Below are 24,108 nucleotides of genomic sequence, written 5' to 3' on the forward strand. Positions count from 1 at the left end.
TGGGGTAAGAGCGAGAGAGGGAGTGAGAAAGAGAGAGGGACACAAACCGGTCGCAGAGAAGAATAAAGAAAAAGTATTTGAACACAAAAGATGGGTCGGAAAGACACACAGACATAGACACAAACACACTAACAACATCCCTGTTGCATCCTGTGCATCTTCCTTTTCTTTGGTCACAAGTCATCCTCTCTCTCCCTCTCTCTGACCTTGAGGGTGGGACCACACTAATGGGACGTCATCACTCTCTCACACACACACACACACACACACACACACACACACACACACACACACACACACACACACACACACACACACACACACACACACACACACACACACACACACACACACACACACACACACACACACTCGTATGTGCTGAGATCTGCGCAATCGATCCTGGCTCAGCTCCGAGCTCCAGACATCATGAATCAATCACAGATGCATCAGCATCTAGAACGACAGTCACAGCAGACAAGTTGCTGGACAAGCAGGAGGCCACAAGGCCGAGCTATGAGGCTTTGATGTCATGCGGTCAGCCTGCATATCGATACCAGCCAAGTGGAGGTGGGGGAGTGGCCGAGACCCAGACAGAGGTAGACATACCCGCAGGTCAATGCTGTCGATTATTATTCACCTAGTGTCAGCATTGTGTTGGTTGGGTGGGAAATCTTCTACAATGCAAAAAAAAATGCATTCTTAATGCCATCAGAGCGGAAGAATGGAATGCAGAGCTGCAAAGTAATACATTGAGTTTTCATGGTTTCTTAAAAGTCTAGAAGGTTCACCCATTGAACGAAGTAATGCGTCTGCAAGGTGAAGAAGGTCTGAACGCTGTTGTTATGAGAGAAATTATACGGTGGCCACACCTCTTTATGCACCAACTAGAAACAACACATCTGTCCCGGAAGCACCAATGGCCAGCTTTGAAATAAAAGCATCGGGAAAAACCTCCAGTTGTTTAGCGAGATCTCACGGTAAAGAAAGAGGGAAAATAAAAGTCTGCTATGTAGTGCACTTTTTGAAGTAACCATGGTAACAGGAAAGGTGAAGAGGGTTAAATGATGCCAAGTGATATCAACTGTCAGGTGTCAATCAATCAGGAAGCATAAAAAGGTGAGGGGGAGGTTGGAGTTAAGGGTGGCTTTGAAAGGTGAGGGTGGTGGGTAGAGAGGAGGGTTGCAGTGAGCGTAGAGGAGGAGGGTATAATACAAACTGTCAGTCAATGGAATGCCTTTACATAGCGTCAGTGAAGATGAAGGTTGAGCAAGAGTTGAGGGTGGTGGTGTAGGTGAACAGAGCATCCTCCATCAATACACCACCTCAATCGGATAGCTCTGATAACTGTGGCGTAGATTAGAAAACACTTAACAAATACTAATCTTATCAGTGTTCTGGCTCCCTTTCAGTACCCAGACTGGGTCCACCCACCCAAACGCCCACACACACAGACACACAGTAGTGGATGAGGTGTGATATCCCCCTCTGCTCACTATTGGAAGCACTTGAGCGCATTCAAATTCTGTTACATAAATGCAACAAATTATTACTATAAAGGGATCAGAGTGTGCAATATGCATTGAAACATTCAGAATGTCATAGGGTTGCCATAGACACTGATTTTGACTTTAATATAAATAGACATAACCAAGGTGTGCAACAAAATCCCCATTGCAATGGAATGTATTAAAACAGTTGCCATCATAATTGGGTTATGATAGGACAGATGCATACCTCTACAGATAACAGGATCATGTATAAAAAATATACAAATGTTACCCTCTTTAGATAATCTTGTTAGGAGTTGTTAGACATTTCCAAGTTCACAAAAGGGCAATGTAGGCCTACAGTTAACACTCTTGGATTAGGTTAAAACAACAACGAACTGTTGCCTTGGGAAGGCTGTTCATTCCTACCATGCATAACTCTCCAAAATAAAGGTATGCAACAAATCCAACAATTAAACCAATCTTAGCAGTGTTCTCCCCTCAGGTTTCAAAGAAGAGAATCACATTTCCTCATTAATCCATTCCTAGACCCAACCTAGTATATCCGATCCGAGTTGAAAGATAGCCTCCCACATTCATTTTAAATCGGAACGGAATGAACGACTCAAACGCACATTCGTTTTTTTTTTGTATTGACTAAAATCAAGAGGACGGTCTGAGAACTTCGTGCAGTGGATCATTGTTGGGTTTAAGTCTAAAGCCCTTTAATCTATCCCCGATAAGCCCTGTTAGCATCTCGGAGACCCGTTCCCCGCTCCTCTCACTCGGGGGAAGCCGATCCCGTGTCAGCCAAAGTCATGTCCAGGTGAAAGGGGAAGTTAGGTAGCATTGTTGCATTTGGTCAAAACTCATCCGATTTTTTTTACCCCCTTTTTTAAAGATATCTTTAATGAAAATCAAATGATAAAAAAAAGAAACGCGAATGAGACATAAACTATTCGCCTGGATTACCAAACACGTAACTAGGCTATACCGTTTTATCGGAATCGCTTAGGAAAGCATGCAGACACCGTCGAGAAAACCAATAACCCACTGCGCACTCTTTCCACAACATGAACCCCTGATAAACAAGTCGTTTGTTTGTGTCAGGTTACACTCACCTCTTGTATTATTGTAGTCTGACCTAAGCCGAGGACGGGTTTGCGTTTTGGTTTGGAAGGAGTTAAGTCATCAATTTGCCAAAAAAAATTCACCGTGGCTGCTTACGTCCTTTATTTCACCCGACGGAGGAATGCAATGAGCGATGCAGCAGCGCCGGCAGACGAAGAGGCGTTGTGGTGCTGATGCTGCAGCTCGCGCCTTCCGGATGATTTTCACTTTCTCACACGTTGGCGCCACCCGCTGGACGTTGGAAATACTGCATGTAAACTTGGAAATGGTTGCAACTCTGTATATATAAGGCAGGCTACTTAGTAAATGACAGGCAACGGGACTGATTACTTGAAAATCTATATTTTATTTACAACAATAGACAAAAAACAGTTGACGTTACAAGGTATGTTGAACAAAGTAAGTAAGCCTAAGGATGGCTCAGGTTTGACATTTTTGAAGAAAGAGGTTTTTGGCCCATCTGAAGACTTCAAGGAAATTTGGCACAATATGACATTATTTCTTATCTGTGAGACATTTTAAATTAATATAATTTGTTAAATGGTTCAAAACGCTGGGTTCGCGTTGTAGTGTGGTCAGGGTAGACGGAGGCTTTTAGAAACGATGACGTTCGGTTGCCATGACACTGCCATGATGCTGCCACAAGTTTGCACAATCTTCACTTATGTATCAGTTACAACTCGACATACTGTCTCATACATATTCGTTACACCAACGCCGAAGGCGACTTGCTGTGCTTAAGCGATGGGAAAAAAAAAACAAAGACGCCAGTTAAAACCGTACTTGGAGCGGCGTTTTAAAAAAAATCAACTGTAAAAAAAAAATGGTACTTTTGGTCTGAGTACTTTGGGTCAATTTGGCCCGGGACTTTTGGATGGAGAGGCCTTTAATGAGACTGCGGGAATAGCATGCGTAGAATTTTGCCACTGTGTAAAATAATAAAAAGTACTCCTTACCAGTGGATATGTGCATTGCAACTACATGTCAACGTTGGCTACACAGTTCTGAGGATCAATATCCCCCTTTGCATGAGCTTCTTTAAGTAGCTCCACAAAGTACTCTGGAGGTAACAGCCTGTGTGGTGTCAATCTGCACAGAAAACATCCCTGCCGTATTTACTTCCCTAGATATGCTTCCTTAATGAAGTGACTGATGACGTCAGTCAGGTTTCAGAGAGAAGTGTTACCAGGGATCCTCTGCCTTCTGCACCCGTCATGTAGGCTTTTGCTTTTTTGAACACATTCCTTCACATGCTCTTGGAGAGAGACATTGAATTTGCTTAACAGAATGATCAGAAGATCATTCTAAGTTTCCATGGTCAACAACGAAATTCTCCCAGGTGTATGCTGCTTTAAACTCAGTGCCTCTATAGCTTAGATCACACTTTCCAAAAACTTTGATCACATCTATGACCATGAGAACAACTGTTCATCAAATCATTTCAGTGTGGAACGTGGATGCAAAACATTTCGGTAAACGATATGAAAACGATAGTGTGGACGGGAATTGTTTTCATTGCGAATGTGCATATTTTTTTTTTACCCGGGTTAGTGTGGACAGGGCCTCAGTTCATCAAACAATGGTTATCTTTTTGGTATTTTATGTTTTTTTCTTTACAATGAGGATTTTCGGTCAACTGACATACGTCAGCCAACAATGTTTAAACCTCTAAAAAGATACTCAAAAGTAAAAACCTTTATTGTATCACAACAGGACTGCACATGGAAATGACCTACTGGATCTGAAAACCGATCCAGTTGTGAAATGTCATTTAGAGGTAAATGGACACCACCATGGCTGGGCTGACTAACCCTCTGCAATCTTCTTGCGTGTAGTAATAAGGTGCGCCCCGTGTCTGCCGACACCAGAAGGGCCCCGTAACGCCATGATGTAATGAACTGTAAGATTCAAACGTATTTTATAGAAGACCCTAGTTTAGATTCTACAAGGATAAGCGGACTTCTTTTACCCTGCGACTTCTCCGTGCCTTCCTTTCACCTTGTCTTATCCTTTTGGTCGGCCTAAAAAGGCACGTCGGCCGACAGGGACAGTGCCCAGTAAGCCAGATGGCCGGTCTTGCCCCGGACACCACATAATTGTCACAGATTTCGTTGCCTGATATAAACTAGTGATTAAACCTTGACTGTATCCCAATAAAACATTACCGTACAATAGCTGTATCCTAATGACCATAGCTGTATGCAAATTGCTAATACGGTACCCTAACTGTTTGCCAATATATCTTATACAAGTGTTCATTTGTCATCACTTTTTTCTGATCATCCTTAGCTGTATTCTAATCAATAAAACTGTACCCTAAGTGTATACTAGTAAACCTTAGCTGTGTGCTAATTAAGCTTTATGTAGCCCAAATAAATCCTGAGAACAAAGCAGGCTGCTCTCCAGTAAACATCAGTTACATGGCCTTACACCAACCACCACCACTTGGGCTCCTCTTAGGCAGATGCCTGGCTCAAATCATCTCATTTATAAGTCTGCCTGGTCTGTTGCGGTGACTGACAGGATGTCTGGTATACCCTGACAGGTTAACCGGCCAGGACCCCCCTCACCATAGACACCCTTTATTTTTCTTAGCTAAATGAATTGACATGCATTACTATGAATGTCAAGGAAGGCACCCGTTGCCCTCCTAACCATCCTTGGAAGGAGTGATCCCCCATTCTGTACCTTGTCAAGATTTCTTCCTCGCTAATTAAGGGAGTTTTTTCTTGCCCTCTGGGGGGCTAGGGATGGGGAGTCTCATAGATATATGGCCTCTTAAGCCCTATGAGACTGTTACTGTGATTAAGGGCTCTACAAATTTAATTTAATTAAAGGACAGATCATAATGATGATGACGGGCTTAACTACAATACAAAATAGAATGCACAAAAATCATAAAATGACCACACAAATGAACATGACACCACCCACAAAGACAAAATCTATTCCCATTTCCTTTCAAAACAACATTAAAAAGGAGGGCAGCCGAGTAGAGGCTTCAAGTTTCAGAGGGCAAAGAAAGACACGGCGACCCGCACGGCGCCTCTCAACTGATTTCCACGTGAATCATTTAAAAAGGGCCCAGTTTTACCACCAGGTGTGATGCCCATTAGCTGGTGAGCTAATGCTGGTTGGGGAACCGAATGCAGATTTCCCACTCAGTTCAGGTGAATAAGGCCGATTAAAATCGACCCCTATAGTGTCATAGTGACACACGTGGGAGTGTCCACCCTAAAGTGACTTCACACATGTGATTTCCACCCCATTAGGTATTAATAGATGCATCAGCCCACCCAGTGGACTGTACCAACTGGTATACTGACCTGCCCATTATAGATCCAGCTGGACACCCCCCACGTGGTAAATACCTAAAGGGTGAAAATCATGTGTGACTTCACTTAAAACATTGACATATGGTGCCCCCTCCCCCCTCCTATCCCTGTATGATTTTTGCACATCATCATTCCATAGCATCTGCAAATATCCATATTTGGCGATAAACAGATGGGCTGTGTGCATTGTGTCCAATAATTATTGGACAAGTCGTTCTCACATACTGGGGGGCATCCTGGTGTTTTTAGTTTGAACAGTGTATTTCACTGTCCAGGTTATTATTAAGTGACTACATCCCATCCTGTGACATCACTTCCTTCTAGACAGAATGCGCAGTACTTCTGATACCCCTTCTGTGTCCCTTCTCCCTTCAGCTGGTTGTTGCCTGCAACACTGCATTGTATCTGGTGTGTATCATGTGTCTGGCTGTACCTACGCGGGGTCAACGAGAAGGCCTGCAATGTGTTTTGTGCTAGCTAGCCATAGCCCTTTCCAACTGTTAAAGATTAGCCCACAAGGGTTCATCAGCGCTTTACGAGGTATCAACCTGTATATCCACAACACCGATACCAGCGGTTCCCATCTCTCTGAATAACTTGAGGCTAATTATGTCTAAAATAGCGCAGGTTCCATCCAGTCATTTAACTCAATGACACAGAACCCAATTGGTTGGCTCCGGAACTTTTCAACGATTATAAACCCGTTTCCCTGGCCACAAGTTCCACAAGTAGACCCCCCCCGTGCGTCCCCCGTCCTCCCTCCCTTGACCCCGCACTGCTGGCGATGAGGCCAAGCTCGGGCGAGTTCTCATCAAAAGACAGAAACCTTGGGAAATGGAAACTCAAAGTGTCCCCCAGTACGTTTGTGCAAAGTCGTCGCCGTCTGAGACCTGCTCCATGAGTGTAGTAATACGTTACCCAGCATCCACAGCTCCAAATGTAAACAAACAAAAAAGAAAATCAATGTGACGTTACCTTCAGGGCCCTGAAAACCTCCTGTACTGAAGATACAATCTAAGCAGTTTTTTGGTTTCAGTCTGTTTGTCTTTTATAACGGCGGTCTTGGGGGAGCGAGGTTCAGGGTGGGGGCGTGAAGCGGGCGGTCCGGCGTGAAGTGGGCGTCGACCACACTAGAAGTCACCGTCGTCGTCGTCGTCGTCGTCGTCGTCGTCTTCTTCGCGGCTCTCCGCCTCCAAGCCGTTGTGGAGGAAGGCCTCCTTCTCCGGGGACATGGCCGGGCCGCGGAGCTCGTTGGAGGGCTTGAAGCCCCGCATCTCCGTGTCGGGCGACGGCCGTGCCGCCGAGCCCTCCAGGCTGTGGTGGATGCCGTAGCCGAAGTAGATGGCGAACCCTGCGGGAGACACGCAGTGTGGGTCAGGGGCCGAGTAAGGCCCGTGGGGAGGCTACCTGTTGAGGAACCACCTGGCTGTGTCAGACCCAGGGGTGCTACCTGAGGAGGTACCCCCTTTCCACGGACCCACCAAGTGTTTTTGTAGTTTTAATTTAATAAGGAGCTTTGCTGCCTATGTCAAGCAATCTGAACAGCTTTCATGGGTGAAGCATGCTATATAAATGCATTTTAAATCAACAATATGTTGTCGTTGCCATGTTAAAAAAGTGAGATTATGAATTTTTCTCTAGGACTACTGGTCTTACGCAAAGTAGTTACCTTTTCAGTCTACAAAACAAACAAACGATCAAACGACAACGAAAGGAAGTCAGTGTGTCATTCAAACAAAGTCAGACCAATTTCTCTTGCTATTGTATGCGTGTTTCTATTGCCTACCAAGAGCCATCCACACTGCAAAGCGGATCCAGGTGCCTCTGTCCAGCTGCATCATCAGGTAGACGTTGACGAACATACTGATGACTGGGATGAAGGGCAGCATAGGGACCTGCACAGCCAACCACAGAGGCCAATCCTCAGGGTGCAGGCTTAACCATTGCATTTGAAAAAAACTCTACATGTTTTTTGGGCAATGACTTTTGAAAGAGAAGCCAATTGAATGTCACAATCCAAGGAGCTTTCCTACTGCTAGTGAAGTGAAAGGTGTGTGATTCCCTCTAGTTTAAAATATTTATACTAAATCTGTGTTGAGGTTCTGCAACAGATTGAGTGCACTATGCATTAGTTCAGCTTAACTAAAACTGAGCAATCAGCCAACAAACAACGATGTCTAGCATGTCTCACGGTTGTATTATACAGTACTTCTGCATGATATTAGTGACCGTTGTAGCCAAGACGCCGCTACTGTAGCTTATGTTCAAAATGCATAAAACATGCAGCTACGTGCCGGGGCAAATTGCAGCTATTTTTCTCTTGAAAGTGATTTATCTTTTAAGTTTGACGTGACATGACATCGTCCTCACATTATTAAAGATATATTCATAGAAAGGTAACAACACCCAAAAGAGAAATATAAACATCAACAAAGTTTTCCGCATTGAAACAACCCCACCCCCCCCAGACCTTGAAGGAGAGCTTGGTCTTGCTCTGAGGCTGTCTCCCAACGATGAAGGTGAGGAAGCAACACGCTGCGAAGATGACAGCGAGGACGAAGAGGTTCAGCACCGCCATCCCCCCATTCACCGCCAGGATGCTGAACAGCAGGATCAGCACGCCTGGAGACAGGGAGGTCAGCCGTTCACGTTTAGGATCAGAGTCAAAAGATCCAAAGAGTTCAAATTGGAATACTTGCAGTGTCACAATTTGTTATTTTGTAAACTTATCGTCATATATTCATTCATTCATTCATTCATTCATTCATTCATTCATTCATTCATTCATTCATTTGGTTTTGCTTTTAGCTCTGTATATGCCATATCTAATGTCTATAACTAAGCAGGCTGTTAATAGTTAATTATGATGTTTCCGAAAAAATGGACTATCAATATATTATAAATTAAATCTTTGTCGAAAGCATATTGTTTTTTATGGGAGCTAAAATTAATGTTGCCGTTACTGGCAATAGTCGCTGAACCACCAAAAACCAGAAAAAGTATTAGTTGCACTGCCACGTAAAGGGAAGGCAGGCAGGAAAGTCTAGGGGTAAGCTGAACGGTCCTAGGTTCAAACCCCTATATCCGCTGTCGGCATCCTTGAGCAAGATGCATACCTGCTCGTACCTTCTCAATAATGGCATGCATTAGATAATACTGGGTTTAGATACGAGGGCCTGCGAGGACCAAATAGATACAGAAAAAACAAATCAATAAGTAGTAGTGTTGCACGACCAAGTTCTCGATCTAGATCCGAGTGCACAGGTTTGGATCTGTAGACCGTGACACCATACACCAGTGTGGGGGGTCCCCACAAATAATCCCTTCCCAACCTTGTCTACCTACCCAGGACACTGACGGCGATGTTGACGATGAAGCCCGAAAGAGTGGACGGTTCCGTGTTCTGCGGGGACATCATGCTCCTGAAGCTGAAGCGCTCCTCCATGCCTTCCAGCATGACCATGCTGGGCACGCTGATGCCGTCGCCGAGGTCCGCCTCCTCCTGGAGCTCCGCCATTTGATAGGACAGCCCGGGCTGCTTGGGCTGGTACCTGCCACAGAGAAGCCCACGGCAAGCTGAACACCATCCCGCATCAAGGACACAGTACAGTGGGACGTGCATCAACATCAATACTGCTGTGCAGCCAGTGAATAAACATATATTATAGTAGGCACACCCCCTGTGTATCTAACCTGTGTATTACGAGTCTGAGGGTCCCGTGTGAAAACACACTATCCAAAGTCTACCTGTATGCTTCCTTGAGCAGGAGGCCCCAGACTCCAATCTGCTCTTCAATGATTGATTCATCCAAATAAGTTCATTGTAATGTACTTTGTAATGTATTTTGGATAAAAGCATTGGCTGCATGCAAATGAGTTATAGAAGAGCATACCACGTTTGATCTTAACAAACCTTATCTCTATAATGAAGTCTGCCTGGAAGGACGGTAACATAATATAAGCCACTAAAAAACAGCAGGGAATGGAATGAGGCCAAAGGGATCTTGACTTGGTTATGGAGGTGGAATCTCCTCATGGCCGATTCCCCCAGTGTGTGTGTGTGTGTGGGTGTGTGTGTGTGGGTGTGTGGGCCTACAGTACGTGGGTCTGACCTGAGCACCAGGACGCAGGCTGCCACCAGGGTGTAGGCCAGCAGGGTCCCTATGGACATCAGGTCCACCAGGTCCTTCAGGTCAAACAGAAAGGCCATGACCGCTGTAAAGAGAGCAGAAAGAAGCAGGCGTCAGACAAGAGGTAGCGTTCCCTTAGACTAATGCTGAAAAGATGAATAGAGGACACATGGCGACGATATTTAAAAAACAATTACGGTAACTTTTTATGAGCAATCTCTCTCCTCAACTCCCCCCTCACCAACAACTCCTCATCTCTCCATCTGCCCTCTCCTCTCCCCCCCCCACATCTTCCTCTCTCCTTCAACTCCCCTCCTCCCTCCTAATCTCTTACTCATCTCCCCCACTCTCAACTTTACTCTCCATCCCTCTCCCCCCTCCTTATCGAATCTCTCCCCATCTCTCTCCCTCCCCCTTATCTCAACTCTCTCCTCTCTTCATCCCTCTCCTCATCTAACCTCTCTCCCTCCTCCTCCCTCTCTCCCGCTCCTCATCTAATCTGTCTCCCTCCTCCTATCTCTCTCCCTCCCTCCTTCCTCATCTTATCTCTCCCCATATCCCCCCACTCCGACATACACCCCTCTCCTCCTCCTCCTCCTCTGTCTCACCCGACATGACCCCGGCGGCCATGGTGGAGCTGACGGGGGACCTGCGCTCGCTGACGTGTGCCAGGAAGGAGAAGAGCAGGCCGTCACGGGCCATGGCGTAGATGACTCGCGGCAGGGGGAACATGGCCCCCAGCAGGCTGGGTCAGGGGGGAGAGGGAGCAGGAGGAAGGGAGGCCAACCGTCAACAAATTGGACAGAGAATGGGTGAAGACGAGGCAGGAGGGAAAGCAAGAGGATGCGAGGGCGAAGCAAGAGGGAACGTGTGAACCGAAAGAAGAAGGCAAAACTAATAGGGTGAGAGGGTTAAAGAGAGTGGAGAACCGGTCGGGTGGGTTATACTAGAGGGAGTACATGCAGTGGTTAGTGTGGACGCGTGGAGTTACTGAAACAGTCATCTTGGATCCAATCCACTCGAAACCAGGAGGGAATTTTTCTTTTCAAGCCACTTGACAACCACTACTATTAAAACTATGGAGGCGTGAAAACCACACAGAAGCAGGAAAAAGGAAGGGCTTCCTTCTTTTTTCCGGTTGAGTCCGTGGTAAGCAAGCGGGTTAGCATCTCACCTGTCGCCACGTCAAAAGGTGAGGGTTGCGGTTAGCCATGTTTGGTCGCAGAGTAAATCCCAGCCAACGAATCCAAGAGAAGCCCTTTGCTGGCCATTACCCAGAAGGCACCAGGGAAAGAGAAAATACCCCCCAACAGGAGTAGGACGACACGAGAACTTTATAGCGCACACACACACACACACACACACACACACACACACACACACACACACACACACACACACACACACACACACACACACACACACACACACACACACACACACACACACACACACACACACACACAGCAGGTTAACAACACCTGACTAAATCTTAGCCCAGGGGTGTACACAAACAATACCAGTAGCATGCAGACGGCTTTAGAAACACCCCACGTGCAGCAGCAGAATACAGCGGCCGTGTTGAGCTATAAAGGCCATGACAGACTTTGTGTTATTATACAGCCACGGCTTAAATAGACATAAACAGATACATGCAGTGCAAGGACAGTCCGATAACAGTGACGAGAGCAGGGTCGGATATCAAATAAATAAGGGTCGGATATCGGATAAATATATCCACACTCACACCCTCTTAAGTTATATAAGGGCTCAGATAATGCCAGGTCTTTCCCTCGTACTAAGGCGCACGTGCGTGTGTGTGTGTGTCTTACCTGGTGGACAGAGCGCACAGGGAGCCCACGGCCACCGAGTAGGTGGCGCCCTCCCAGCCCACGTACTTGAAGGCGGCGGGCAGTGGGCTGTTGCTGTCCAGCAGGTAGTAGGGCATCATCAGGGTGAGCGCCGCGGACACGCCGAAGTACGCCACGAAGCAGATGAGCAGAGAGGACACGATGCCGATGGGGATGGCCCTCTGGGGGTTCTTCACCTCCTCGCCTGCAGGGGGAGAAGGAGGGTGGGGAGATTAGAGTACGGTAGAGGAGAGGTGAGGGAAGATAGAGGTGGGGCGAGAGGGTGATGGGAGGGTTGGTGTGCGAAAGGTGAGAGGAAAAGAGAGAAAGGGGTGAGAGAGGAAGAGAGAGGCAGAGAAAGAGACAGAGATACAGAGAGAGAGAGAGAGGATTGGAGTCATTATAATGGGCAAGTGATCGTATAAATACAAAAACGCAGACTGACTGAAACACAGAGAAGAAAGGAGGCAGCCTCAGGGCTCATGTGTCTGGCTGGATCCAGGGCAGCTATACAGGCTGTTGAAAAACAGTTTAAACCTTGATCACTGTGCTGATCATCATCTAGGCTCCAGCAGTCCTACTATTATTGCAGATCTTTTGGGGGGGGAGATAGCACAGAGCATGGGCTCGAAATCCAGAACATGAAAAGACAGAGTTGCACCGTGTTGCCTGTTTTGTCACAGAGATTTCCACCAAAGAGAAACTTGTTTGTGCGAGAAGATGGGCATTTGAACAACAGTTTTTCTACAGCTGCAGATTTTCTAGTCTAAATGGTGTTGATTTGAAGCCTTTACAGAATTTTCTTGACCAGGTGACTTCTGCTGGTGGGGTCTGTGTTGGAATATTATGCAATGACAGATCCCTGCATCCAGCAACCTGATTGCACTAAGCAAACATGAAGCAATAAAAAACGCAATTTGTTCCGCCAAAAATTATTGACAGTCTTCAATTTAGAACTCTGAGTCTGATCTGGGAGAAAGAAAATCAATCATCAATATCATCACCATGCCGAGCAGAAGAAAAGCTGGTGAAGGTGTTGCTGTAGACAACAATACGAGACAACAATGCTAGACAACAATGCTAGACAACAATGCTAGACTTTGAGTCAAGCTTGAGACCATTCTGATGCCCCCAGAGGAAGCCGAGAGTGTAACCAATACGACACTCACAATGTTCCAGACTGTACACAATGTTCCCGCCGGGGTGCGCGTGGAACAGAAGAAACTGGGACGGATTCCAGCACAGAGCAAATAAGTGCGTTCGGCTCTGCACAACATTCAGTGCCATATGTCGCAACCCCCGGCTCTGCATGGGAAGCCCGCTTTGTTGGTGCAGAGAGAGGCTGAGGCGGCCGATTCTTCAGCGGCTCGGCGTCTGGCCACCGCAGGGCTACACAACACTGCAGCCTTGTCGGGTCGCCATCAGTGACCATGCTGGCACCAATGAACCCCAACAAGTAAAGGGACTGACTGACTGACTGACTGACTGACTGACTGACTGACTGACTGACTGACTGACTGACTGACTGACTGACTGACTGACTGACTGACTGACTGTCTGTCTGTGTCAACCCTTATCGATATATATCGTATCCTGCACAGCATTATTCTATGCAACACAACCATGACGTGTTTATGTTTGGATAACACACATGCTTCACTCCAGAGGTGGAAAAAGGGCAGCAACGCTGTACAACGGAGCTCCAATCAAAGCTAAGGAAACGGAGGGGAGGACAGAGGAGACCAGCAGACCCAAACAGTGAATGGTAAGCCCCTCCCCTCCTCTCTTCCTGAAAGGCCTGAAGGTCAGAACATACAAAACACACATGAAGGATGCAATCACACACACCCGTGCCATTACGCACAGGAAGGGCTAGAGCGAGGTCGGCTCAGCATTGTGTGGAAGATCTCTTGCATCATCATCATCATCATCATCATCATCGTCGTCCTTTGACCTCTGACAGACTTTTCCTTGCTGGAAATCCTACAGTTTGCCTACGAGGCCCGCATTGTCTTCAACACCAGCACCATTTTCTCCGAGGAGCTCAGGGCAGGTAGCCCACAAATGGGGTGGCCTGGATTGCAGACCTCACCGAGTGAGCCCTGCATGGTCCGCCTGCAGGCAGGGCGTACCCCAGGAGAGCCGCGCTGTACCCCCATTTCTCTTCCCTCTCTACACCCCAGACTTTTACTTCTCCTTTGGAACTTCTGCCCGCTGGTGAAGACCAGCTCTGACGAGGTCAGAGGTCACCTGCTGCCTCACAGGGGACTTCATCATGGAGGATTTGGGACGTCGGCAGTTCACACGAGCCCACGGAGAAGAGGGTAGATGGGGCTAGCTTTACTCTGAGCTTTTGATCCCCAGTGTACACAGTGTGTTTACCTGGAGACATGAACCCCTATCTTAGTGACGGAGTGAGGGCTTTGTCTACGGGGCCATCAAGGAAAAGAAGGGGTCCCCCAAAAATTCAGTTATATTTGCAATGATAATTTTACTTTAGTAAATGAAATATTACTCAATATGTGACATTTATACCATCATCATTATCGATTATTAGGAGTATAAAATATGAAACAGACAGTTTCTTTCTCTTTCTCAGGCAGTTTCTCCTACAGACCTGTGGTGGCGATGCAGTCAAACCCCACAAAGGCGTAGAAACACGTGGCGGCGCCAGAGAGCACGCCGGTGATCCCAAACGGCATGAAGCCCCCCTCTCCCAGGGTCTCCACGGACACCCGCGACTCCGTTAGACTAGGAGGAAACACAAACACAATAGACCCCTGAAACATCCATCCTGTTCTCACGCCCAATAAAAAGATTCATCCTGTTCCCACGACCAATAGAAACATCCATCCTGTTCCAACCGACCAATAGAAGCATTTATCCTGTTCTGAGCGACCAATGTAAACATCCATCCTGTCCTTAGCGACCAATATAAACATCCATCCTATCCTTATCGACCAATATAAACATCCATCCTATCCTTATCGACCAATATAAGCATCCATCATGTTCCCACCGTCCAATAGAAACATCTATCCTGTTCTTATCGACCAATAGAAACATACATCCGTTTCCTACAGGCCAACATAAACCTCTACCCTGTTCCCACCAACCAATAGAAACATGTATTCTGCTCTTATTGACCAATAGAAACATATATCCTGTACCCACAGATCAATAGAAACATGTATCCTGTTGTTATCTACAAATATGAACATTTATTCTGTTCTTATCTACCAATATGAACATTTATCCTGTTCTTATTTACCAATATGAACATTTATCCTGTTCTTATCGACCAATAGAAGAATCGATCCTGTTCATAGCGAATACACAAAAAGTGCATCACATCCAAATGACACAACAGCCAAACTGAAAATAGGAAGTTAAAATTGATAGGTTTATGTTGAGCTCCATGTAGGCATACGTAACCAACCCCACAACCCAACCAAAAATAGAAGAAATAATAACTCTTGATTGACCAGTTGTCTTCTGCTAAGTACTGCTGCTGCCCCATATCCAACCCTGAAGGATAGATACGTAACCCTCTTCAATCTGTCCTGCCCTACTCATCCCATCCTTGCATTTCATTTCACATCCTATCAAAGAACCAAAGAGGAACAGTGTTCAAACGAAGGGATGAGAGTGTGTCAGTGTGTGCTTACTTCAAACTGGAGGCATTTGTGTTGCTGATGTTGAGAACCTGTTGGGGGTCTATCTGCCAGTTCTTGAGTGTTCCCTTCACCAGGCCAGACACCACCATAAACAACAGCACCAAGACGTTGATGCACGTGAACACCTTGTTCACCATGGCGGACTCCTTCACTCCAAACGCCAGCAGACCTGGGGCAACATAAATACAGATTTAAGAGGAAGAGAGGGATACAGAAAGAAAGATACATAGATAAAAAAATATGTGACAGATTCAAAAATAAACTATGAAAGAAAGAGTGAGATCTAAATTTAGTTAAACTATGGCAAGAAAGAAAGAAAGAAAGAAAGAAAGAAAGAAAGAAAGAAAGAAAGAAAGAAAGAAAGAAAGAAAGAAAGAAAGAAAGAAAGAAAGAAAGAAAGAGCAAAATGTAGAGGAAGAAAGAATGTGATAAAGAAAGAAAGACAGCTAAACATGAGCTTAACAAGGTATGAGAAAGAAAGGGCTCAATAAAGAGATAAGGAAGACTGAGATAAAGAAAGATAAAGAAAGGTTGAGCTAAAGGAAGAGAGATAAAGAAAGTGAAAGAAAGAGATAAAGAAAGAAAGATAGATAAATAATTATATAAAGAAAGATTAAAAGAGTTGAACAAATTTAAAACCCTAGCTCCACAGATCTTGTCACACTAGTTTGTGATGTTTCCTACCGCTCAAGGTAATGATGATGAGGACAGCGAACATGTCAGGGTACTCTGCCAGGATCCCAGGGGCCTGTATGGACATGTACTGCCTGCAGAAACGCTCTATGTGGCCCCCAATCAGCTCATCAAACGTTGCGCTCCACGCACGAGCCACGCTGGATGTACCTGACAGAGAGACACAGAGAGAGATATATACAGAGAGAGTGAGCAAAAGACACACACCCGCATAGACAGATAGAAAGAACCACACACACATAGACAGAGACAACGAGTAAGTGACAGAGAACGATACAGAGAGAGACACGCAGTGAGATACATACAGAGAGAGTGAGCAAAAGACACAGATAGATAGATACAGAGACACACACATTTATAGGCAGAGAGACACAGAGAGAGACAGAAGGAAGGACAGAGACGTAGAGAGAGAACAGAGAAACCATGCTGGAGATTTTTGGCCAAATAGAGAATCATCCACGAAATGTTATGAAATCATCAAGGACTTCATCAAATGAATATATTTTGCGTGATTTTTTTTATATTCTATTGAGAATGTTTGTACCGATGATGTAGGAGAGTATGAGGTTCCACCCGGTGATGAAGGCCCATAGCTCCCCCACCGTCACGTAGGAGTAGAGATAGGCCGAACCAGTCTTTGGAACCCGGGCTCCGAACTCAGCGTAGCATAAGCCAGCCAGCACGGAGGCCAACGCCGCTATCAGGAAGCACAGCACGATCGCAGGGCCTGCAAAACAACGCATCCCCTCGATAGAAACTTGAGAACTTATACAAGATAATATTTGCGTAAATAATACATTTGAATGAATAAATAAATGAATAACTAATAATGAGACTGGCTTAGTTTAGTCGTTTGTTGGCGATTTTAATGAGGGCTGCACCAACGTGGCTGTAAATCGTACAAAATCGGTGTGGGTTGTAAACATGGGGATAACACATCCCCCTTACTTCCTAGAACCCTTTCTTGTTGCATAGTCTTCAGATTTGAGCTGAAATGGGGTTCACCAACACTTTAAAAAGGTAGATTCATTGTTATGTACCCGATCAACAGTTTGGGGTCACCCAGACAATTTCATGTTTTCCATGAAAAATATTTTATTCAGCAGTTTTCAGCTGTGAAAAACATAATTGCACAAGGATTTTCAATAAGCCTTTTGACACAATTGGCTAAACAATGTACCATTAGAACACAGGAGTGATGGTTGCTGGAAATAGGCCACTGTACACCTATTCCACAAAAGCCGTCATTAACAATGCCTAGGCTGTATTTCTGATTAATTTATTGTTATCTTCATTAAAAAGAAAAGGAATTTTCTTTAAGTGTATAATTAAATTAAATGTATTTAATCCAAGCTGAAAGTGTTGGCTTGACCTCATGCATGTCTAATTACAACCATCAATCTGTAGGTAGCCTTGAACAAGATGCCTATCCCCTCATACCTATTCCTTAACTAGATGAATCTGAAATCAGGAAAAATCCCTTGGAATAAAAGCATAAAAAAACCATAATCTGAAAATAGGACAAAATAGAGGGTTGTCCACAGCAGCAGGGGTAGCAGTGGCGGGATTCATGTCGGTGCGATGCGTTACCTGCGTTGTCGCGGGCAACAGCGCCGGCCAGCACGTAGACACCGGCGCCCAGCGTGCTGCCCACCCCAAGAGCCACTAGGTCGAAGGTGTTCAGGCATCTGGAGAGACGGGACTCTTCAGAGTTGCCGTTGATGGATTTGACGCGGAGCAACTGCTTGCCAAAGCCAATCAGCTTCTGAAGAACCATATTGCTCTTTCAAGCGAGAACTCAGAGGTCAGAGGTCAAAGCACACCTGAGAATGGAGAAGAGGGCAGGGTGTTACTGAGTGGGTATTTCAATTTACACAATAGAAAAAAGACAACTGCTACATGACCACGTTGTTCAGACCTGCCTGTTTACACACACCCCTAAACCCACTGGCCTGACACCAAACAGCCGACCAATAGGAAAGGGGGGTCTGACCAGGGCGGTTATACTTATATACTGTTGCATAAGAGGCCAGCTGGGGTTGGGAAAGTCATCTCGGCAAACATGAAGACGCGCACATAAAATAAGACAAGCGTCATAAATCAACACACATACTCAAAGTCTCAAACAATCAATGACGTCATCGCAGTCACTCCTCGGGTGGATAGCATTCACATTATTTATGAAGGGCCTTATAACGGTCCATTTATAACAACGTTTGTTTGAGTTGAGGAGGGTGACAACCTTTCCCTACCTTCCAATTTAAAATGATTTATAATAAAAGGTTGAAATGTAGGTGAACCGCTGCCAACAGCATTTTAATGCTGCTTCTTACTCATCAGCCCTGGGGTCACGTGATCGAAAGTTCAAATTAAGTTCTAAATCGGTGCGCACAATAATTCAACTGTGCAGAAAGATTGGTAAAGCATGCAAACGCATTGGTAAAGCATGCAAACGCATTGGTAAAGCGTGCAAAAACATCTGTAAAGATTGGTAAATAGTGTGCACTCATTTTCCAAACCACATGCCCTTTTCTTCAGCAAATGGACCTGCCTTGATGAACACTTCTTCCCAATAAATCCAATTGATCTAGATTCAAGGGTAGATTTAATGACGGTGAAGTCATTGCTTAATTAAGCTTAGGACCTTTCAATGATTTTATTTGCGTCGGTATTGCTTTTTCGTTAGTGGCCAAGCATTCAGAACATGTGGTCATCGTGGTGTCCAAGGCAGGTCCATTTACTGATGGAAAGGGCATGTGGTGTGCAGATCCGTGCACATGGTTAACAAACCCGAGGGCACGCTTTCCCAATCCACTCGCACGCTTTTCCCATGCTTTGCTTATTGGTATGCACATATTTACACTTTATTTGTATCATGTGACCCAAAGGTGTTTTTCATATTTGTTTTTCCATGAATGACATGATTTACATCATGTGTCAGTACGTTTGCCTTTCCCTAGAATGTATACGTTTGCCGTTCCAACCCATGACATAAATGATGTAATTCATGCAAAAAATTGTAATGGTAATTCACATTGACCCAAAGAAAAATAGTGAAACTTGCCATTAAATAACTTGATTGTATATCTTATATTGATCAGAAGCAGTACGGTTAGGTTAACCACACTTATATACAAATACAAAGAGGGAGCATTTCAAAAACTGCTCAACATGTTGGTTCCTGTCCCTAGACCCTGGGGTCCAGATGCAGCTGTACTGTTTAAATCACACAAGGCCAGTAGTTGAAGAAATTTGAACTGAGATGTTCAGGGATCGCCCTTCATCGGACCAAAACATGGAGAGAGAATAGAAGGGAGAAGGAGGGAAACCAATGAGAGAGGCAGTGCAGCATATCCTTCACATTGAGCAGCATCGTGGTCGGGACGAGCAGAATCATGTTAGCATCTGTCATGTTAGTTTGGTCGTGGGGGGGGGGGGTTACCATAACAATGCAAAGCTTTTTGTTGTTGCCACCTTTCCACTGTTGACACTTGCCAGCAGTGAGAATGTTGCAGACCTCAAAATGGCCTCTGATACAAGACTCTTAAACCTCATCTTACAAACCTCATGGAAAATACCATGCATGTAAATTTGGATCATCTTGATCATCATCTCGCCAATGCAACGGCAGACATAACGAAACAGCGACTAAACGCAGGCGCGCGGGCACACACACACACACACACACACACACACACACACACACACACACACACACACACACACACACACACACACACACACACACACACACACACACACACACACACACACACACACACACACACACACACACTTCTCCGAGTCATCATTCATTACGGAGTCAGTCCTTAAAGGATCGGTTTTATTGGGAGCAAAGCATAGGTTAATATATTTAGGCATCATCTTCTGTGGGTTACAAATAATAAGATCCACTTAGATTATACCTTATCTGAAGAAGCTCCTGAGTCATTGTTTGTTGTACAGGAATTAGGGTGCACAGAACCCTAATAATTTCAAATTGTATTAGAGTTTGCATGATCAAGGATGTATTGAATAGAATTTTCTTTTACAAATTGACTCATGAATAGTCCATCATACTCTGGGCCTGCAAGGCAACCAAACCGAAAAAAAACTGAACTAATCAACACAAAAAAAATGATGTCAGAGGTGAATTCCTATCACTTGAACACATCAAGAAAAACTGACAGCTGACGGTCTTAAGCGGTCAGCTGACTGCATGCGCAGCGGAGAGGCAGTTTGGGGAAGCCGTAGTAACAGCAAAATTACTTTATTGCGAAGAAGATGAACCTTGCCAAACTACTTTATATGCACGTTTTGCAACCTTTCGATTTGCTCCCTGGATGAGGAATGCACACAGAGTGGGGGACTGCTCTAATGGAATATGTCGCAATCCAGTAGCGCACTGAGTATATAACAAGTTTGTCTGCAGAAGGACTTCTTTGATGTCAGTCGGCCAAAAGAAAACTTATTTTGAAGTTTGCTATTTCCATCTAAGGTTTAACAACCTCTACTGGCCCGTGTAGACTCCCTGGCCCTTCCCCACAACAAGACAAGCTGCAGCTGTGTGCAAACCCAGGCAAGTTACGCAATACTACACAGAGAGACCACGCAGCCAACGTAGTTCAGCAAACCCAATGACTGCACGCTACATAAATCACGGCAGGGAGTCCACTGGCATCTCTGGCTTCAGAGCCATGAATGGAGTAGCATACACCAGGCATCGTCAACGTGATGACTGGAGAAGAGATTGCTTAGCTGACAATATGACATTGCATGGAATAGAAAGAAGTCAATTGCTCGAAAAATAGCTGAAAGACGAGGAGAGCCCTTACAAGTTGGTTGGTTTAGCTTTGATTTAACTCTTGTTCCTGTTGGTTGGCAAACGGTCCGTCTACACAAGTAACCTTCTGAAACTCAACCTGGCAGCTCACGTGACTTGGCTATTCCAAGCAGAGACCCATATTGCCTCCCTCTCACACGGCACTCTCTTCTTATATTCAAACACACGTCCCTGTACGCACACAGACATACCTGCACACAGTATACAGGTGTACATATGCATACCTGTTCAAACGCATACTTGCAGGCACATGCACAAACCACTGGTGCACAGAAGCATACAGATACCTGCACAAGCACACACATGGAACCTCCAAATACCCACACTCTGAGCAGACACACCTGTACACATACTAGCGCACAAATAATCCCTTCTTTAAATGTGTGCACCTAAATGAGGACTCTCTACAGAACTTTTATTAGGCACACACACACACACACACACACACACACACACACACACACACACACACACACACACACACACACACACACACACACACACACACACACACACACACACACACACACACACACACACACGTCCTAAGAGATGATAGGAAACGTTGTGGTTTACGCGACTTCCCTCCTCACTAGATGCAAGGTAACAGAAGTGGGGCAATATCATCTATTAGTGATGCTTTGGTCTAGCTATTGGGCCCAGGAGACCAACATTTTGATTCAATAATGTAGATTCACCTGCTGCCTTATGACCAACAGCCAAAAGGTGAAGCACATTGGGAAAGAGAAACACACTCAAACACCTGCATGGCTAAGTAGAAAAATCATTGCAACTTCTTTGGATTCCTTTCCTACGCTATTTTACCGAAAGGACACATAAGCGGTGAACAAATCGATTGTGTTTGATATGAGATTCACATCAACCATTGCTCCAGTATATTATGCAAGGGAATGGTTGTACACCTTTATCTATTGAATGTAACAGTGCAGCAGTAGCATGCACCCTGGGGAACCATTTCAATCTTTTAACTCAACCAACCACACAGCCTCATGAATGGATTAGGACTGCAAGTGACTGTTATTTTCATTAGGTCAACCAAATGATTATTTGTTTGATTATTTATTAAGCCTATAAAATGTAAGATAGAAAATGCCATCAGAATTTGCCAATGTGATGTCTTAAATTTGCTTGCTTTATCGGAAAAGCAGCCAATAACAACTATGTATTTTATAATGATCCATGAACCAAACATTTGAATTGAACTGCAACATTAAGCAGCGCAACAGAACCAAGTACCATACAATTCCTTGTAGATTGTACTTTATCATGCCTAAACCTGCCCCCCACTAACCTTAGCCTCTTGCTAGCTGGAAGTGAAGCGCATTTAAGTGGTGGCTCACTTTCAGCAGGCTAAACATAGCCTCAATAGGAATATGAGGTCCAGTTCATTCTGAGCCCAGTCAGTGCTATACCAATCATTGAGGCTTCCATTTTCTGCAGGGTATTCTGTCATTAATAACGATAAGACTGAATACGATTGGGTATTGGCTATCAGGGGAACAGGAAAGATTCCACTATTCCCCTATCTGGGGAATAGGCAAGAGGACTGTGTGATGATATTTAAAACCGCTAGGGTGCATTCGACCGTCCACAGATGTAACATTGCGGTTGAATTTGGACACATTTGGATCAATTTGACTGATTTTGGAAAGGCTTGTGACTTCTCATCCTAACCTTCCCATAAAACAGACACTGACATGTACGTGTGTCTGCGTGTATGTGTGTGCACTGAGAATGATCAAATGTCATTCAAAAGTCTACCTTTTGTCCTCTACTAATTATAAACAAAATGTTTGCATTCATTCTTAGCTTCAGATGTAGGCCTAGTAGTATATGCTATTATATTATGCAGGTCTACCGTCTCTATCTAAGTTTTTTTGAAGTGAAGATCGGTGGTTGCAAAGTGATATGTAAACAAAGTCAAGTTTCAATGAATGTGTTCATCAATACATTTCATTGTTATTATCCTTATTATTATTAGATGGTGCCTCAAGAACGCTACAATCGGATTTCTCCACACGATCCGTCAACAAGTACTGCCAGTGACACATTTGACTTTTACAGACACATTGGTACTAGACTTAAATGTAGACCCAATTAAACAAAAAAACAACAACATATACACTAGTCTGGTTCAGTTGTTATCAATCGTGCAATAGCCTTAGCCAATACAGGCCTGTGTGTTTAACACATTTTGGATACATTTCCTAGCAGTGCCAGTCCTGCAGGAAGAGTACACGGAGAGCCAAGACGATCGAGCATGTGCCTCGGTGTGCATGTTGGAACTTAGCGGTAACATTATTCATTGCCTGGTAAAGTTGAACTTTTTTATTTTACGCTGCATGTTTTACATACAGCATCGTAATATACATTCACCCGCAGATATTCCGACCTTCTCCAAAACTGGAACAATTGAATCCAGGATATCCCAATGGTATAAATTGCATGGCCAAATAGAGGAGTTGGTAGTGCGGGTAAGTTAAGATATTTACCTTGCAGAGCGTGAGTGAATTGGGGATCTCCGTTGATCGATATCCGTCCTGCAGCTTAATAAAATGACTTCGATCTGGGTGATTAGCGAGGCCTCTAATGGATTTTAAGTGTGTGAGGAGATTTTACTTTTCTTCGCGATTTGGTGGAGGAGGGGGGGTTGGGGGTACACACAGTTAACCTTCAGCTCCGCCCACTTTTTACTATGAAGGCATGTTCTACTGTTCATCGGGTGACTTGCCAAGGGAGTGGGTGACGGTGGCGTCGATAAGCAAAAGGAAACCTAGAAAATGGCTGTTAAAGAAAATAATTGGCATTTTTCCATAATTGGAGACTATCTCAAATTTATGTTTTGTTTAACCCATGATTTGCTGGTTTATTGACCACATCTCATTTGGATTGAAGATTTATCTTAGTACGAATATAGAGGGCGGTGGGCCTATAAATT

At 44.8% G+C, this 24,108-nt stretch overlaps 2 protein-coding genes across 3 annotated transcripts in view; one reads left to right on the top strand and one right to left on the bottom strand.

Annotated features, from left to right (window-relative positions):
• LOC130385249 (glutamate receptor 4) overlaps nt 1-24,108 on the top strand; it is a 1,260,456-nt gene that overhangs the window by 605,164 nt on the left and 631,184 nt on the right. The window lies entirely within an intron of this gene.
• Nucleotides 2,955-23,806, bottom strand: slc7a1a (solute carrier family 7 member 1a). Its single transcript, XM_056593685.1, has 13 exons — nt 23,663-23,806; nt 17,897-18,129; nt 16,851-17,033; nt 16,298-16,456; nt 15,605-15,782; nt 14,554-14,687; nt 11,919-12,141; nt 10,695-10,831; nt 10,069-10,171; nt 9,302-9,507; nt 8,427-8,578; nt 7,743-7,851; nt 2,955-7,307 (listed from the first exon to the last, which is right to left on the bottom strand). The coding sequence occupies exons 2-13, from the start codon at nt 18,081-18,083 to the stop codon at nt 7,087-7,089; spliced, it is 1,992 nt and encodes a 663-aa protein (XP_056449660.1). The 5' UTR covers nt 18,084-18,129; nt 23,663-23,806; the 3' UTR covers nt 2,955-7,086.

This window comes from Gadus chalcogrammus, chromosome 7 (genome assembly GCF_026213295.1).
Source record: "Gadus chalcogrammus isolate NIFS_2021 chromosome 7, NIFS_Gcha_1.0, whole genome shotgun sequence".
Classification (NCBI taxonomy): domain Eukaryota; kingdom Metazoa; phylum Chordata; class Actinopteri; order Gadiformes; family Gadidae; genus Gadus; species Gadus chalcogrammus.

What these genes read in the sequence shown, in the direction of transcription:
- slc7a1a (XM_056593685.1), bottom strand. Translation starts at nt 18,083, where the DNA reads ATGGTTCTTCAGAAGCTGATTGGCTTTGGCAAGCAGTTGCTCCGCGTC. An exon ending in CATCATCATTACCTTGAGCG is followed by an intron (nt 15,783 to 16,297) that starts GTAGGAAACATC and finishes ATGTTGCCCCAG; the next exon opens with GTCTGCTGGCGTTTGGAGTG. An exon ending in AGACCAAGCTCTCCTTCAAG is followed by an intron (nt 7,852 to 8,426) that starts GTCTGGGGGGGG and finishes TTGGCTGTGCAG; the next exon opens with GTCCCTATGCTGCCCTTCAT.